Source organism: Myxine glutinosa, chromosome 1 (assembly GCF_964187855.1).
Source record: "Myxine glutinosa chromosome 1, kmMyxGlut1.1, whole genome shotgun sequence".
Classification (NCBI taxonomy): Eukaryota; Metazoa; Chordata; class Myxini; order Myxiniformes; family Myxinidae; genus Myxine; species Myxine glutinosa.
The window spans coordinates 98,642,713-98,656,509 of record NC_136261.1 but is presented as its reverse complement, the minus strand read 5'-3'; the positions used below and the strand labels follow the sequence as shown (position 1 = coordinate 98,656,509).

The 13,797-nt window shown below is 42.6% G+C and overlaps 1 protein-coding gene across 1 annotated transcript in view; it reads right to left on the bottom strand.

Annotated features, from left to right (window-relative positions):
- LOC137426137 (glutamate receptor 4-like) overlaps nucleotides 1-13,797 on the bottom strand; it is a 457,447-nt gene that overhangs the window by 405,280 nt on the left and 38,370 nt on the right. Inside the window, exons 3-6 of the mRNA XM_078772908.1 lie at nucleotides 10,624-10,863; nucleotides 2,867-3,051; nucleotides 2,618-2,671; nucleotides 2,197-2,358 (exon numbers count right to left, since the gene is read on the bottom strand). Coding sequence (XP_078629034.1) covers nucleotides 2,197-2,358; nucleotides 2,618-2,671; nucleotides 2,867-3,051; nucleotides 10,624-10,863 — 641 coding nt within the window. The remainder of the gene's footprint in view (nucleotides 1-2,196; nucleotides 2,359-2,617; nucleotides 2,672-2,866; nucleotides 3,052-10,623; nucleotides 10,864-13,797) is intronic.

Genomic DNA, 13,797 nt, shown 5'->3' with positions numbered 1-13,797 from the left:
TCCCAGGTATCGCAAAAACGGCTGAACCGATCGCAACGATATTTTGGGTGGGTAATCCTGGGACCTTCTGGAGTAAAATAGGCTATATTGTTTTTCCAATTTTCCAATTTTCCAATTTTCCAGTTTTTCCAAACACGATGGAATAATATTTACTTATATGAACAGTGATGTGGTTTTCTACAAATTCAATGAAAAATATTTGGGATATATTCCCGAATTTCAATATATTGAAATAGAAATCGATATTCTACAAACAGTTTAGATTTTGATGAGAATTATGAACCTGCTGCAAATGCGGAAGTGGACAGATTACGGTGATGAGCTGGATTGATAATATCCCAATACAACTGTCATTTAAAACAGTATTTTGTTGAAGTATCAATTGATGATTGGAATTGAGTGAATACAATTACGATTTTGAATTCGTAATTGTGTTCACCCAACCGTACGGAACTTCAGATCAGGATTTAAATATTTGTTTATATCACGAATGTTGTTAAAAGTTTATTTTTTTTATATTAACTCTACTTAATTTGTGATTGAAGTTATGCTGTTTGGACTGAAAGAGATATTGAGTTCAAGTGAATGATGAAATGCCGTGATGGTTTCTACTTTCTAAACGTGAAATTCGCGAATCGCCATATGCAGATTCACCATTGACTGGGTATGGAACAAACGTACACGTTTGTTTGTGAATGGGTACGTTTTTCATGGCAGTCCTTCACGAACTTGCTGTCCATGTCTGACATGTGACTGAAGGTGCTACAGGAATGTGGAATTTATTGGTTTCATGCTTTATAGCATTCGCCGTTTCTGCATTGTCTGTTTGCTTCTGGCCTTCCACCTGTGCATAGCACGGGTACCTCACTAGTATGTAAAATTTTAAAAACACTAATCCCAATCACTTTAAAGCTAATGTATGCTACCTTTCTCAACTAGTGCTTTCCCCTATGGCTATTTCTGCTGTGCCTTGAAGATATACATCCAGTTTGATCACAGTCACCTCTTTAAATTTGGATTTGGACAATATTTGTCATTGCGGCAAATGTATTCAGGTTAAGTTGAATGCTTCTAAAACTCTATTTATTCCAATCTCTCTCTCTAAAACTCCTCTCAACTCAGCAACCTCCTTTGAAAGCTCCACAATTACACCAAGTGATTGAATAAACCTTCTCGGTATTACCCTAACATCAAATTTATCCTGGAATCCACACATTACACAAATAGCTAAATCTGCCTCGAAGAAACTAGGAGTCCTGTTCAGATGTCAAAGATTCTTCTCATCTGAACAGTTGCTTCAACTATATAAAAGATTGATTCATCCTTGTATGATGTACTGCTCTCACATCTGGGGAGTTTCTAGCACCAAATACTTACTGGACAGAAGTGAATCAAAAGTAATCCGACTTATCAACTCTCCCAATCTGATCTCAAAACTCGACCCGCCCAAATTACTCCAAAAGAGTTGGCTCTCTTTCCCTTTTATGTAGCTATTACACTGAATTATACCCACCCCATCCCATCCATCTATTTATTGTGTAATAAATAGATGGCTTATATTAAAGTCCTTTTGTAACTTATGATGAACTAACATTCCGTTGAAGATGACAATACTATAACTAACTTTCCGAAGAAAAGTATTGTCCAGAACATTTCTGTCATAGATAAGATCATTTGTGTAATGAGTGCCATGCTGGCTGAATGGATTGAGAATAGCAGAGTGGATAGAAAGAAAAATGTACAAGTAGTCCCCAGTAAAGTACGTATCACAGACATCAGCACTGAGTCAATCGTTTTTGTAACTCGCAAATGACAGAGTGACGGGATGCATTGAAATTTGGATGTTTGGATTAGGCAATGGAGCAGAAATAAGAAAATTAAATGAATCAATTAAAATCTGTAATAATCATAAAAAAATTTTAAATTGCAAGTAGGTTTTTGTTTATGCAGGTGATGGTGAAAACCAAAATGTAGATTGTAGTACGTAGGATTAAAACTGTAATTAGAAAGAAATGATCAATGTACTATAGCCATAAAAAAAGGAAAACAAGATTTTAGAATGCAATAAACAAGAAGCCTTTTTATTTTATTTTGTGGCCAAAACAAACAATTTATGGTAGTGCTAAAGGACATAACAGGCATGATGGGCCAAACCTGAATTATTTTGTGTATGAGGATTAATGTTTCATATCCTACCTTCAAGTAACCAGAATCGGTGCCAGGGTATTCCCGTGGGTCCAGCTTTGCCCAACGAGGCAGGAATTCTGCAGCAACCGAGCTATGTGGTTGTATGATGCTAAAACCTGTGAGGTTTGCTCCACCATAAGAAAACTTATCCAATGGAATGTCAGTGAAGCCCTAGAGAATATCAGAGAAGCAGAGATGCCTTTTAATCTTCTATATCTCACAAATCATCCATATTCATGTTATTCGTTCCTTTTGTAACAATTAATATGACCTCCCTGAACTCTGGGTCTGTATTTCTTTTCTTTCCAAAAACCTCATATCAAGCTTTTCTCTCCTCTTTATCCATAAATATTCCACATCACATTTGCCTCAATCAATATATGCATCGAGTTGATATCTTCATTTAATCTCTCTGTATCAAATGTCTTACCAAGTTTGCAATGATGTAATGATATCCTGAGACATGTTTTCCCAATCGCATGATCTACAAAAGGATCACAAAATAATTAAATGAAGTTTAATAAAGATCAAAAAACAGTGCTATACCAACCTTACAAACACCTTTTGCTAACCGAACACAAAGTGTAAATTGCTTGTCGGGTTCAATTACTAGGACTGTAGTCACATACATTGGCATGCGGTAGCCAAGCAAAGCACAACACAGAATTGTACCAACTACCATGTCGAGAAGGTGATACGATTTCTCAGGCTCACAATCCAGTACAATTCTGTGCTCTTTTCGTCTCTCCAATTCCTCAAAAATAAACTGCAGGCTCTCCTCATCGACCTGATCAGTACTGAGTGCAGTCACGAGCCAGCCGCGTCGTGCGCATGCCTCCGTGACTGCTTGCAGCATGCCAACACCTGAAAAGAGCAGGCCGAGAGGTTACGTTTTTTTATAATGCAAGTCATGCTGTCTTCCATACAGATTACAGAGAGATACACACAGTGGCCACTCCAAACATGTATATTGTGTTTTTGTCTTTATAACACCAGTTATTAGGTGCTAGCAATTATTATTCATTAGTTTGAATGTACTTTGGATATATATTTTCTCATTAACGAAATGCTTCGTCTCCCAATCAATCTGGGCACTGACAGGTTATAAGTGTTCTGCTCACCAGCATTGAAATTCCAAATTAGGTTACGGATAGAGGTAAATCATATTTCCTAAATGATTTTTTTTAAACCAGATGGTTTTTGGCATTGACATAACATACACAAAACGAAGAACTTTTGACAGTCCCTCCATCTTTTTCCTCCTTACATCCTCTTACTCTCCCTGAATGTGACCTTACCCATCTCTTTCCTTGCAACCTTCTGTTATTTTTCATACCCTTATTTCCCAATTCCCCTGCACTGAGTTTTCTCCTTTGACTAAATATCCCATAAAATATGGCAGTTGCGGCAGAAATAACTGCATATGATGATGAGTCCACAGGCAACTTGACAGCTTTAAAGTTAAGAATGTGCAAACCTGAATAATACCGACATACTGAAGCTCTAGACTGGTTAACATTTAAACTGGTCCATGCAATATATAAAAGTGGTTATTTGTGGATGTATTGCTCATTTGAGCGACATTCGCCAGCAAAAGATATACATGCTGATGCAAATTCAAAGTCTTTTCCATGGAAATTGAAATGCATTAACATTTACTGCTTTTTTAATTCTGAGAAAGTAATGAATCGCTGAAATCTTCCACGACCCTCGACTATGTAGACAAAAAACCCCCAAATAATCAGAATAAGGGGTCGTTATTAACCTTTTACTCGAGGATGTGTCACATGTACTTAAAACCCTTGTAGATATTGTGAGAAAGAGATGTGACAAACAACAGCATTCTGCTGAGCTGAATTTGACAAGCTACAAGTGATTCGCTCATGGAGTATAGCATTCTTTTCGCAGGGACAATTTTTGGATGGAATATGTCTAGTGGACTATTCAACCCCCACCAAAGTTTTCACATTTTGATGCCACCTAAGCTTATTTCATGATGCTTTCAAATTATACTTAATATATAGTTTATTACTTCATATTACTTAATGTTTATTACTTAATATATTTACTTAATTATACTTAATATATGGAGAAGATTGTCATGGGGACCGCAAGGCTAACCCCCGCTCTCGCAGGCAAAATGGCCTTAAAATGCCTGTTGTGTTGTTGTATATAGAGTCTTCACAAACTGCTCCAAAGTGATAAAGTTAAAAATGCAGATAAAATGTGAATAAATGAACCCAAATCACTTCAGGAGCAAATTATTTGTTTGAAAAGTTACAAAATACAGTCGTGGCCAAAAATATTGGCACCCTTGCACTTTTTTCAAATAATGCACCATTTCTTCCAGAAAATTGTTGAAATAAATTTTTTTTTGGTATCCACATATGTATTTCTTTGTTTTGCAGTGGAACAAAACAAAAACAGCTGAAAAAAATCACAATCTTAGCTTGTTCCACACAGAAATCCTAAAATAGCATGGACAATATTATTGCCACCTTTTAGAAGTTGTTAGAAATCATTAGATTTTAAGCAGGTGATTCTCATTTACTTTGGAATTGAACTCACCTGTGGTGAGTTGCAGGTGCCTGCAATATAAACATCACTCATTCAACCAGTTTGAATAGAGAAAAGGAGCCATACTGCTGTTTTGTGTCACTGTGTGTACTGCAATGAGCATGGAGAAAAGAAAGAAAACCAGAGAATTGTCTGAGGAGGTCAGACACAAGATTGTAGCTAACCATGGACAATCTCAAGGCCACAAGTCCATCTCCAGAGACCTTGATGTTCCTGTGTCCACCGTACGCAATGTTAGCAGGAAGTTTAAGGCCCATAGCACTGTAGTCAACCTCACTGGACTTGGCCGCAAGAGAAAACTTGATCGAAGATTGCAGCGAAGGATTGTTCAAATGGTGGAGAAAGCACCTCGATCAACTGCCAAACAGATTCAAGCTGACATTCAGACACAAGGTACAGCAGTGTCAACTCGCACCATCTGTCGCCAACTGAAGGAAAGTGGGTCCTATGGTAGGAGCCCACTGCTGAGAGAGAGACATCAGAACACCCGACTGGAGTTTATCAAAACACACCTGAACAAGCCAAATTCCTTCTGGGAGAATGTCCCGTGGACAGATGAGACCAAATTAGAGCTTTTTGGTAAAGCACATCATCTCTATGTTTCCAGAAAACAAAATGAAGCCTTCAAAGAAAATAACACCTTCCCTACAGTCAAACATGGAGGAGGTTCAGTGATGCTTTGGGGTTGCTGTGCTTCCTCTGGCACTGGGTGCCTTGAATGTGTGCATGGCATCATGAAATCAGGAGATTACCAAGGCATTTTGGAGTGCAATGTTCAACTCAGTGTCAGAAAGCTGGGTCTCCGTCAAAGGTAATGAGTCAACTGTATTTAATTAGTGGTTTAAATTTAAAAAAAAAAAAAAGCTCGCCCACTTATCTAAAGACTTTAATGTGCAAATCACATGGTAAAACAACAAGTCAAACACAAAGCCGAAGGTGATTTCCAAAGAAGTCAGACATAAGGTGGTAGAGAAGCATTGTTCATGCTTCTCAGGAATGGGATTTCAAAGTCACTCATTATCCCTTTGAGTATGGTGAAATCCATCATTAAGAAGTGGAAGATGTATCATACTACCCAGACTCTACCCAGAACAGGTCGCACATCCAAACTCAGCAGCCAGGCAAGCGGGAAAGTATTTTGGCATGTCACTGTACATCCAACAATGACATTGAAAGATCTGCAAAACTCTATGTCCAAGATGGAGGTCACTGTTCATCAATCAACAATATCCCGTTCCCTTCTCAAAGCTAGCCTCTATGGACAGGTGCAAGAAAGTCGCCATTTCTTGAAAAGACACATCTAAAAGCTCGTATGAAGTTTGCGGAGAAAAAAAGCATCTTAATGATACTACAAGCATGTGAAGAAAAATGTTGTGGTCAGGCGAGACAAAAATGTAACTCTTTGATGTAAATTCAAAGCATTACGTCTGGAGCAAGCCTAACACTGCATGTCCCCGAGTCAACACCATCCATACAGTCAAGCATGGGAGTGGCAGCATTATGTTATGGGGAGCCTTTTCATCAGCAGGGACTGACAAGCTAGTCACAATAGAAGGGACAATGGACGGTACAAAGTACAGAAAAATCCTTGATGAAAACCTGCTCGAGCCAGCCAGGAATCTGAAACTGGGTAGGAGATTCACATTTCAGCAGAACAATGATCCGAAGCACAAAGTTAAAGCCACACTGGAGTGGCTGCATAAGAATAAAATAAATGCGATTGAGTGGCCCAGTCAAAGTCCTGACTTGAACCCAATTGAACATTTATGGCGAGACTTGAAGAATGCAGTCCATCGACGATCACCATCAAACTCGGCAGAACTAGAGCAATTTCCATGTGAAGAATGGGCAAAGATTTCACCATCTCACTGTGCAAAGCCAGTAGAGACATACCCAAAAAGACTCATAGCAGTTGCAAAAGTTGCAAAATTGCAAAATTCTTTGCAAAATTCTGCAAAATTCTGTTGCAAAATTGCAAATTTCTTGCAAAAATTGCAAGTTGCAAAATTGCAAAAAAAAGTTGCAAAATTCTGCAAAAGGTACTTCCACAAAGTACAGACCTAAGGAATTGAATACTTTTGCAACCAGTGAATTTTGATTTGTACATGTTGTTTTCAAGTATTCCTGACATGTAACCTACTTCAACGATAACAGAGTTAAGTTTGGTCTTGTAGCGGCTACCGCTGGGTTTTCACAATCGCCTTGCACCTATCAAGGACGCGGAGCGATCACCATGCCGGGCTCGTCCAGGACGCCCGGGCAGGCCCGCGCTCAACTTGCCAGGCCTCGGTCGGGACGCCCGGGCATGCCCGGGCATGCCCGGGCAGGCTCGCCCTCAACTTGCCAGGCCGCAGCCAGGACGCTGGGCCACGCCCCCTCTCGCCTTTCCTGGGCAAACGCTCCGGGATAATATGTATATATATTGCTGCCCGATAAACGGGCTTTTTAGAGTGCCTGAGTGTTTGGTTTGATTAAAGCAACTCGGATGAATTCCAGCTTTTTGTCGCGTCCATTCTTCCGATCGACGTGGGAGCCCCAGCTCCTTCAGTCTCTTCAATTATGAATAAAAAAAAGTTAATTTGGGAAAAAAATTCTGTATAATTCATAATTCATCTAAATGTGGCATTATTGGTAGGGGTGATTACTTTTGCAAGCCATTTTGCAAAACAATTTTTTTTCAGGGGTCAATCCTATCGAACAGTTATTATTATTTTGATTTTATTTTTTTTCTTTCTTTTGTATACAACATCGAGGCTCGTGTAAGAGCTAACATTAATGACAAAAAACAACAAAGTGACACATATAAGACATAATAAAGGGAGCGGGAGACAAGATGAGGAGAGAGGAGGAAGCAAACAAGCACAATATTTGAGAGCAGGGACATCGGGAGATCTGTGGGAGGGAGAGGGCTTGGGGGGGAGGAGGCGTGGGAAGGGGGGTCGGGAAGTGGAAGATGTAAAAAAAATATATGGACGCAGCTAGGACTTCCAGGAAAGAAGTCGGTATTTCAGAAAAAGTGGATCTGGGGTGAATTAACGAGGGTAGAAAAGATCAAGGTTTTGGATGGGGGAAGATAAGAGATGGTGGTGAACAGCTGTTTTAAAGACCTGGATGGGGGAGCGGGATTGAAGAGAGTGAGGAAGTTTGTTCCAGAGGTGGGGAAAAAGAGGAATGAAAGAGTGAAGGTGAGCAGACAGTTTTGATTTTGGCAGTTTCCCCAGAAGAGGGTTGCTGGCAGATCTTGTGCGAGCTGTAGGAGTATTTTGGGGACAGAGCACAGACAGGGCTGGGGGGGGGGGGGGGCGGCTAGGCCAGAGAGGAGCCCATATAAGACAGAGAGACCACTAACCTTCCTGCGGTGTTTGAGTGAAAGGCCCTCAGAGTTAGCTTCATTGCAGGAGATTCCAATGATTCTGAAAGCTTTTGTTTCAACAACGTGAAGCCGAGGTAGGTGTGTGGCAGAGGCACCAGCGCAGAGGGGAGAGCAGTATTCCATTGAGCTGCGGATGAAAGCCTTGTATGTGGTGAGGAGCTCAGGTGTGCCAAGGAAGGACTTCGCACGATGCCCAGTGCCAGATGCCAGGATGCCCAGTTGGCAACTGGCTTTGGAGGCCAGCTTAAAAATTTGGTTTTCCCAGGAAAGATCATGGCAGATTGTGAGACCCAAGAGCTTGAGTGACAGAACTTATTGGAGAGGATTGTGGAGAAAGTAGATGGGAGGGTTGTCCAGATGGTCTTTGCGGAGAGACATAGTGAGAGTGTGAGATTTGTCAGGATTGAAAGACATGTTCCACTTGTTTAACCAGTCTGTGATTTTGTCCAGGTCTGCAGAGAGTGAGGCGGCTGCAGACTGCCGATCTGAGGGATGAGGAATGGAGCGGCAGAGAGTGGAGTCATCAGCAAAGAGATAGAGAGGATTTTCCAGAGAGTCGGAGAGATCATTGTTGAAGACCAGAAAAAGCATAGGGCCCAGAACACTGCCTTGGGGAACTCCAGCCTGAACCGGAAGGGGAGATGAGAGAAATCCATTCAGGGCCACACGTTGACTATGACCAGAGAGGAAGTCTGCAAGCCATGCGTGGAGATTTCTATGGATACCGTAGGAGGAGAGTTTGGTGAGCAGAGCAGGGTGCCAGACCGTTTCGAAGGCACATGATATGTCATGGGAGACATCTCTAATTTCCTATTTGACATTGAGGACCTCCATCCATTGATGAGACAGAAGAAGCAGCATGTCCAGAGTAGAGTGACCTGGTCTGTATCCAAATTGATGATCAGAAACCATTGGAGAAGAGGAAGGATTTGATATCCGAAGCAATGATGGATTCCATGACTTTGCTGATAATTGGGAGCAGGCTGATTGGTCTGTAGTTGCAAGGATCTGTTTTTATACCTTGTTTGTATGAAGTGGTAATGTTGGCTGATTTCCAAGCTGATGGCAGGTGACCTTGAGCAAAAGAGAGGGTGAAGAGAACAGAGAGTGGGTGTGAAAGAGCGGCAGAGCAGGATTTTAGGGCACGTGGGCTGATGCCGTCTGGTCCAGTTGCAAAATCAGAGTCGAGGATTGACAGAAACTTCTCCACCTTGTCAGGAGAGAAGGACACAGAGTCCAGGACCAGCTGGGTACGACTGGGTACGGTGGGTAGAGAGAGAGACAGGTTTGGGACACAAGATTTTGAGGCAAACACAGAGTTGAGGAATTCAGCTTTTTCACGTGCGGAGTCAGTTGTGTAGACATTTGAGGTAAGGGAAGGGACGGAGGGGGAACAAACACCAGAAACAGATTTGACAAGAGGCCAACAGGATTTGGAAGAGGGAGACAGGTTTGAAAGTTCACTCTCGAGAGTAGAGAGATATTGTTTCCTGGCTCTCCTGAGGGTAGACACAAACTTTTTCCAGGCTTTGTGAAAGGAAATGAGATTGCCTTCCGTTGGATTTGCCTTCCAGGAGGCGAAGGCAAGTTGTTTCAGGTCAACTGCATCACCACAAGATTCCGTGTACCATGGACGGGAGGAAGGGCATAACAACTGAAGATGGGATAAATCTGTGCAAGAGAGAGAGCAGTTTACTTTGGAAGAATTCCCAGGAAGAGTTGATGTCAGAGGCAGTGGAGATGGGAGACCAGTCCAGATGATTAATGGCTGCTTGAAGACCGTGCCAGTTGGCCTGAGTGAAATGCCAGACTCCATGTTGAGGAGGCTCTCTGAGAATGGCCAGAGAGATGTCCACTTTAACAAGCATATGGTCAGATGAACCGATTGGAGCAGAAGAAAAGCAGCAGACATTTGCAGGGAAGTTTGTCATAACCAAGTCTGGAAGAGAAGATGCTCCGTTGACTGATATCCGGGTTGGGAAGTTGACAGATTGTGTCAGTCCCAATGAGTCGTCATGGCTGGTGAGAGAGGAACCCACACCCAGCCAGCTGGCATGATGACAGTTGAAATCACCACATATGAGGAAGAGAGAGTTGGGATGATTAGATAGAAGTTGGTCCATGTTATCAGACAACGAGATGTAGATGGAGTCATCACTGTTTGGTGGACGGTACAACACACATATGAACAAAAGGTGGGAGCAAAGGGGAAGCCATAGCCAGAGGTACTCCTGGGGGTGAGGTGGAGAGAGGGCACTGTGGGGAGAGTGAGGAAGAGAGTTATAAAGTAATGTTGAGGTACGAGTTAAGAGCAGTACCAGATACCTAAAGTTCATTCATCCCAGTGCTACATGTAGGAATGGCTTCATTGTATAGCTATCTTGAGTAAACTTAATGGAGAGATAAAGAAACAGGAAATGGATATTTTGCAAATTAGGTGATTTTATGGGTGACAGCAAGATAACTAATAATAATCTGGATCTCACCACGTTCCGTGTCGTACAAATAGGCAAACTTGGTCCAGCCAAAGTGCTGGATAGTTGCGAGTAGTGCTGGAGGAAGAGGAGGGCGCATCTGCAGCAGGAAACGACTGGGTTCATCGCTGGGAAAGCTTGGGGTGATAAAGCTGATATGAAGTGCTTCACAGAATGAAGCCAGGGCACTGACAGAGCGCTTGTCATAAAATCCAAACATGAGGTACACTCCACGAAAGAACTGAGAACAAACTGAAAGGGTAAGAAAACACAAGACAGAGAAGTATGGATAATTCTTTCAACCTTCACTGTTCTTCAAAACAACAATTGCCTCAAACCAGACAAGCATGCAGAAACACATTCTCACAGAATCTTACCCAACCATACACCTGTATAGAAAAATCAATCTCAACCTGTGCAAATAGATGAGTGATAAAGTATTGTCGTGCGAATCCCTCGGTTAACACCGTAGGACCGCGGATGACTGTACGGCTTTACTTGAGGCGACGATCAAATATGGATTTGGCTATAAGAGCACGGGAGGGAAGAATGAAGAGGAAGAAGCGGCAAGCGCGTACCTGTAGATTCGACGGCAGCTTTCAAATCAACCCTGCAAATTAATGAACTCGAATACGGGAGGTAAAATGTACAAAAGGAATGATATTTTACGAACCCGATACAATGGAATGCGACAGAAGATAAATAATGTTTCTCGATCAGGATCCCGCACACAGACTTCAAATACGAGACACAGGAATGAATGAAATAAAGAAATCGTCATGTATTTGTAAAATGTGGTGCAAGCTTATCTTTGTCTGCAGTGGTGCATCCGTCGTCCAACGCGGCCCCGTCCGGCCCTGGCACCGGCGCGAAGAAACTTCAGTCCGCCTCGTTGGCGTGCTCCACCAGGCCCCGAGCGACCCGCTCCATGGCACGCCCCGCTCCAAGCTCCTCGTCGGTCGCACACGAGGTCCGTTCACTCACCGCACCGAGCCTCGCTCCCAGCACCAAAAGCACTGCTCCAAGCACCACGACGAACCAAAAGCACCCAGAAGACTCAGGGAAGATGCAAACGACCACGCAGGGAAGAAGAGCCAACAGACCTCCAAGAGCGAAGCACAAAGGGTCCAGCACAGAGCCACACAAGCACGAAGGGCGATCTCCAACACAAAGAGAGGGAGATTCCAGCATGAGGGGTCCAGCGCAGAGAGAGCGAATGTCGTCGAGCGAGTCCTTTTGTCACCTGGCGTGTGACGTCAGTTCTGGCGCATTCCCAATCAGAGCCTCGATTCCTTGTGGTCTCTCGAACCTTCTCGCGCCTTCCCACGTCACCGGCGCTCTTCCCTCCAATGAACAACCTGTTTCTAAGTCGTCGTTTTGCGTCTTCCTTGCTGATTGGCTGAAGGTTCGCGCCTTCCGCGCCAACCAATCACACGTTCCTTAGGCGTGGCTCCAACCTGCCACGATGTTCGTCGCCCATGGTGGCGGCTGCTGTATGCGGCCGCTGCCTGCTTGTCTTTCCGTTCAGTCATTGTAAGGGGAGGGAATTTAATTACTGTCGTGCACTAAGGACATATCTAAGTGTTTATATGAGTGCGTTGCCATAATGGACACAGGTATGATCACCAGGTCTAACACACAGGGGTCTTATCTTAATCCCTACAACTATTTAACACACGAACATCCATGTATGTTCACAGGTATACACTTACCCCGACAAACAGCCTAACACACAGATCTTATTACAGGTAGATTCGCTATCCCGACAGACGAAGCATGATACCTATTCAGATCTACCTGGCTCTAGATATTCCTCTACCGAGATTCATAACAGTATTATTTATAGGCCACAGACAAGTTGATATGCAACAATTGATTTTGCTCTTATAGATAGAATGTAATCTGTGTGGAGATTAAAAAAAACAGGATTGGGTGTTGGGGAGGAGGGGGAGAGGGGAAAGAGGAAAAAACATGGGTGGGGAAACCTGAATTTATAATTTATTCCGTTAATGCAACACTGAGACAAACAGAAATCCCAAGAAACGATAGAAATGAAATGGCCCCTACATCTACAATAATAAATGTCAGTGTGTGTCAGTGTGTGTCAGTGCGTGTCTCCATAATTCCAAAACCATGAAACCTAGCGGTCCGAAACTTTGCATGCGTACCAAAGGAACTCCAAGGGGAAAACTGGGTATTTTGGTAAATTTAAACACCCCTCTTGAAGATAATTTAGGGAGTGCTCAATATAAAACAAGAATGACCTGACTGTGGTCACAACCTGTGACAAAATCCAGTAATGGGCCATTTGGGAAACGTGCATTTAAAGCACTCTTAAAATATGAACAGCACTATTGGGAAACACACATTTAATGTGCTGTTAAAAAATTAACTCAACACCTCTTATCCAAGATACCCTCTCCACGGTCATGTCAGAACAAGTTGATTCATCACGCAGCCACGGATTGCTTAACCCCAAATGTGTAACATAATGCTTGATTACCATGCGTTCTGATGGGTTTGATTAAACATTACTATTATTGGACATGTAATTAGATTTTTCAGGGTCCATCTTCGCGAATAACACTCGACCCAAACAAAGCCAATGGTAATCTGACGCAACAAACCCAAGCAGTGTATAATCAGCAGAGGCCGACAGGCCTAATGTGTTAGGTCCAACAGAAAACCAAGATTGCAGCCATATCATTTTGTCTCGGTGCTACGGTGGGTGGAGTTTAGCGACAGATGCAGGCATTGTCCGGCAGCTGTCCGACCAATGGGTGCACATTTCAAAAATCGACCCCCAACAAGAACCACAACAGCAACAACAGCAACAGCAACAACGCAAAGCTTTTGTCGATCTGTGACATGTCACAAGTAAAAACAAAAGTAAACCATCACTAATATGGTGAGGGTCCAAACTCAGGACACAAATCTGCCAAGTCATTTAACCTAAATGAATGCCGGGTCACCTACTTTTACACATACGTCATCCGAGAACACAGATTTACCTTACAATACATGGAGCTGGATAGGCACACATGCAAGTTCAAAACATGGAAAAACCAGACTAGCCTGTCCCAGCAACCAAAATTAAGGATTGACATTCCTTAATTGCATTGACATGAAGCAACCTTCATTCCTTTGTTTTTCTGTGATACTCTGCCAAAGAGTAAAAGGCATAAT